Here is a 4,241-nt window from a genome sequence, read left to right on the forward strand (position 1 = left end):
TCAAATTTTTGTTGACCCATATTTTACCAGTTTTCTTCGTTTCTACGAGAAGCTGTTTTTCATGGCAGAAATATCCTTCGAGGTTTGCCATTGCCTGCAGAGGGGCGACCTAAGAAAAAACACTAACATATGAGTAAGCGCCAATCTATTATTATTATTATTATTATTATGTATGTTATTGCATATCTTCGGAAAGGTAGTGTCTCACAGGTGGTCCCATACTAATTTCGTTTAGATCCGATAATTGGACCATAAAAAATAACGGTACTCCTAAATTTTTATATGAGAATTGAAGTCGATTGTGTTTTTTGCTTAAAAATTACTAGTTCCGTAATAAAAACTGTGACACTGATACGGAATAGAGCCGTAAAATTGTATGGGCTATAAAACTGCATACCCAAATATACAATTTTTTTGCGAAAATTTGTTGAATTTCGCTTAATTTTGTTTAAACTATGATTTATATGGATTTGGTTAAGGCTTAGACAATATTTTTATATAAAAATAACAAAAACAAAAAATCAACTCGAAAAACATTATGAATGTTTAAATATTAAAAAAAAATCAACAGATGGTCACTTCTTTAAGTCACTGTATGCATGTATTGCTTACAATAAAACAATAACAATTGTGCGTATTAGTACATCTAAATAGTTTTTATTTATCAATAATATTATACTGTTTAGTATTCGTTATACGTACATACATATTTAGCTTTTGTAATATAGATTATACTACAATTGATTAGATGAAATCTCGTTGCTTTGTTTTACGTATTCATTCATATATATGCATGTGTATACATATGTATGTATATATTTATGTGATTATATACACATAGGCTCTTAATTGTCTACTATAATATTTTTTAGCTATTCAATTCACTTTTCTTCGTGTTTTTTGTTATTAATTATCTAAAGCTTTTTACCTTAAACATTTGTCTTTCATTGCGTTTGTAGCATTTGTCTTATTTCCTGCCTCAATAACAACAAATACAAGTATATATCTGTGTTCCTATGGAATAGTAGCTTATGTCGCGAAGTTGGCTTTAGTATAATGCGGCATTCGCTTTACTCTTGAAACGACAAGGAATTTTTTGATGAGACTTAATCAGAATATTGACTTGCCAGTATCGGAACTATTTTTACGCGTTTATTACACATTATACAAAAACCAGCCTTTCGACATAATTTACTATTCCATACGAACACCGATATGTATATAATAATTTTTTTAATTAAATAGCGATTTGTAGAGTGACTATATAACAATAACAATTATGCATATAATCATATGTACTTGAAATCGGTAAATATTGTACATGTTTGAACTTGTGCATAACTGTGTTGCAGATAACAATACTTTTGTCATAAAGGGAAAATCATAAAGTTGTATAGCTTCATTTACTTTTACATACTATATTCCACTGTATTCTAACGTATGAAGCTACACAAGTGCACTTGTATCATTTTAGTTATATTACACATCCATGTGAGCATAACAAATGGCTTGCCTGAAAGCAATTAATAAATTCTCTTATGACAAATGGAAAATTTAAATAAAATTATGCAACAAATACAAAAAAAAATAACAAGAAATAATTGGTGGCCAACGCCAAAAATCGCAGGATTTGCTTTCTTAGCTTTTCTTATATAAACCAAAAAAAAAATATAAAAATATTTAGAGCGCGGTTACCCACGTAGCGTAAACGCAGCGTAGCATAGAAGTGCGTAGAAACATATCAAGTTTGCTGTTGATACCGTGAGAGAGAGAGAAGCAACGTCTTGTTAACACGCAGATCCCATAAGATAGACCGCGTCAGCTGACACGTTCTCCGTTTTTACGTCCGTGTGTAACTGCGCTTTTACTTTTAAAACTGACGACTCATTTTTCTCTAATTTACCAATTATAAAGTTTTCTTATTGTTGCTTAAAACTTAATGAATATTTTATTGTCAAGTTCATTCGCTGACTTTGGTTTCGTTTCACTTTGCTGGTATGTACTCTGACTCACTACGCCTGCGTCAAGAAACGTTTAGCCAATTGTCTCCAAAAAAAAATGCTGGTTGATCGCGCGCCATCTATTCATCCAGGCAAATTGTACGTAGAATAGCCTCTACTACCGAGTAGGGATCACAGTTGGAGCTGGGACGACGATCCTCGAAATAACCCTTGCCGTCATCATTCACACCACGCGGTATGCGAATGGAGCAGCCACGATTGGCAACGCCGGCACTGAAATCATTGATTGAGCTGGTCTCATGTTGACCTGTCAGACGACGCGCATTATCCTGACCCTGTTTCGGATCGTAGGCGCGAATGTGACGTTCATGGTGCTTGGAGAGTTTTTCAACTGCAGCAAGAATATCTCTGCGGATGACAAAGTATAAAAACTTATAATCTCCCGCTTTGTAGTTCTTTTTCTGTTCAAAACTTACTTAATACCGCCATCCTCGCGCATGCGCTTTGTAGAAACATTGGTATGTGCGCCTGCGCCATTCCAATCACCAGGCATGGGTTTGGGGTCCAAAGTGGCAACAATCTATAGGACAAACCACAAAAAGGTTATTGTTATTGCTTTCAGTTCTATATTATATGTAGTCTCATTTTACTTACACCAAACTCCTCAGAAATACGATGCAAAAGGAAGCGCGACATCCACAAATCATCACCGACTGAAATGCCCAAACAGGGACCCACCTGATATTCCCATTGTGCCGGCATTACTTCAGCATTTGTTCCAGACACTTTGATGCCCGCATACAAACAGGCGCGATAGTGTGCGTCGACAACATCACGTGCATAGACCTGTTAATATGTGCGAGTGTTTTTTGTAAGGTTCCCCTTTTTATTTTTAAACCCAGTTCGTATTTAGTTTAATTGCACATACCTTATTAGCGCCCACGCCGCAATAGTAGGGTCCTTGTGGTCCTGGGAAGCCATTCTTGGGCCAACCCAATGGATGTCCATCGAAATCGAGGAATGTATATTCTTGCTCAATACCAAACCATGGCTCTTCATTCTTGCATTTATTCACGACTTCCAGACAAGTCTTGCGATGATTGGAAGCAGTGGGTTCGCCATCGAAGCGATAGGTGTCGCACATTACCAAAATACTGTTACCGCGTCGGAAAGGATCCTTGTAAATGGCCACCGGATATAGATAGGTGTCCGAATTGGAACCCTCAGCTTGGTAGCAGGAACTGCCATCGTAATTCCAAATCGGTAGTTCTGAAACAACAAGAAAAGGGTGCACGATTAATAAATTACGCACTTCAGAAAAGCATAGCTAAAAATTATTTATTTGAATTAAAATATTGACGAGTAATGCAGATAAAAAAAATTTCTTTCATGGAGAGCTTCTCAAATAAACCAACGGCCGCTCGAAGGCAGCATAAGTTTGTAGATTTCATTTATTTATTGACTTTTGGTTGATCACAGTCCCCACAGTCCTTCGAAGTTACATGAAGGCTATCACTTCAAAAGTGCGATTCAAGCATGATTAGACTGCAGCTGGGTAGCTTAAGAGAAAGTGTTGTGATGATTTCACCTTATCTTCCATTAAGCAGCTGCGAAAGTGTGGATTGGGCTTTCAGAGATCTTGCGGATCACATATTAAAACTTCGGGATACCTTCGGCCTTGCAGTTGCACATGCCCTGGTTGTCGACCAGCGAACACTGAGCTAACACGAGTTCCATCTGTCCAAGAGTAGTCCACATTTAATCAAAGATACTTCTACTCCCTTTTTTTTTTGGGGGGTTAGACCAACTCGCCTCTCCCGGCCATCCCATCCGTAACACCGTTTCCTGCAATGTCACTATGACCAGGTACCTATTTAAGTCTGATTATGAAATATTAATATGCAACTGAAAGAGAGTTCAGGTATTCCCATTCGTGCTTTGAGTGCAGCTTGAGGGAACCGAATCGACTTCTTTCTTAAAAGCAGCTACCTCAATTCGGAAAATACAGCGATCAGGAAGGCTAATTTCGAGGCTGCTGGAGAGTTGCCTGCAAAAGACCGTTCTACTGATTCTTCCGTCAATGTAGAAGCGTAGAAACTCACCGGTCCATCCTTCGAACTCCAGCCTTCCTAATCCCTAGAGGGCATGTGAGTAAAGAAAGAGCTATAGGCCACACGCTAATCCGGTGACGTCGGAGATTTTGGGGAATGCTCACCGGCGGTATTTTTGCTCAGTTTCAGTATAATTACAAGCGCACTATATTTAGGGCTACACAGCTTG

At 37.7% G+C, this 4,241-nt stretch overlaps 1 protein-coding gene across 1 annotated transcript; it reads right to left on the reverse strand.

Moving 5' to 3' along the window:
- Positions 1 to 628: 628 nt before the first annotated feature.
- Positions 629 to 3,234, reverse strand: LOC108379469 (glutamine synthetase 2 cytoplasmic). Its single transcript, XM_017635822.1, has 4 exons — positions 2,890 to 3,234; positions 2,616 to 2,807; positions 2,438 to 2,541; positions 629 to 2,369 (listed from the first exon to the last, which is right to left on the reverse strand). Exons 1-4 carry the CDS (start codon positions 3,103 to 3,105, stop codon positions 2,081 to 2,083), a joined length of 801 nt encoding a protein of 266 aa, XP_017491311.1. The 5' UTR covers positions 3,106 to 3,234; the 3' UTR covers positions 629 to 2,080.
- Between the last annotated feature and the right edge of the window lie 1,007 nt (positions 3,235 to 4,241).

This window comes from Rhagoletis zephyria, unplaced genomic scaffold (genome assembly GCF_001687245.7).
Source record: "Rhagoletis zephyria isolate East Lansing unplaced genomic scaffold, Rhagoletis_zephyria_1.1 Rzeph_scaffold_16454, whole genome shotgun sequence".
NCBI lineage: Eukaryota > Metazoa > Arthropoda > Insecta > Diptera > Tephritidae > Rhagoletis > Rhagoletis zephyria.

What these genes read in the sequence shown, in the direction of transcription:
- LOC108379469 (XM_017635822.1), bottom strand. Translation starts at nt 3,105, where the DNA reads ATGTGCGACACCTATCGCTTCGATGGCGAACCCACTGCTTCCAATCAT. An exon ending in GCGGCGTGGGCGCTAATAAG is followed by an intron (nt 2,808 to 2,889) that starts GTATGTGCAATT and finishes ACATATTAACAG; the next exon opens with GTCTATGCACGTGATGTTGT. An exon ending in GTATTTCTGAGGAGTTTGGT is followed by an intron (nt 2,542 to 2,615) that starts GTAAGTAAAATG and finishes TTTGTCCTATAG; the next exon opens with ATTGTTGCCACTTTGGACCC.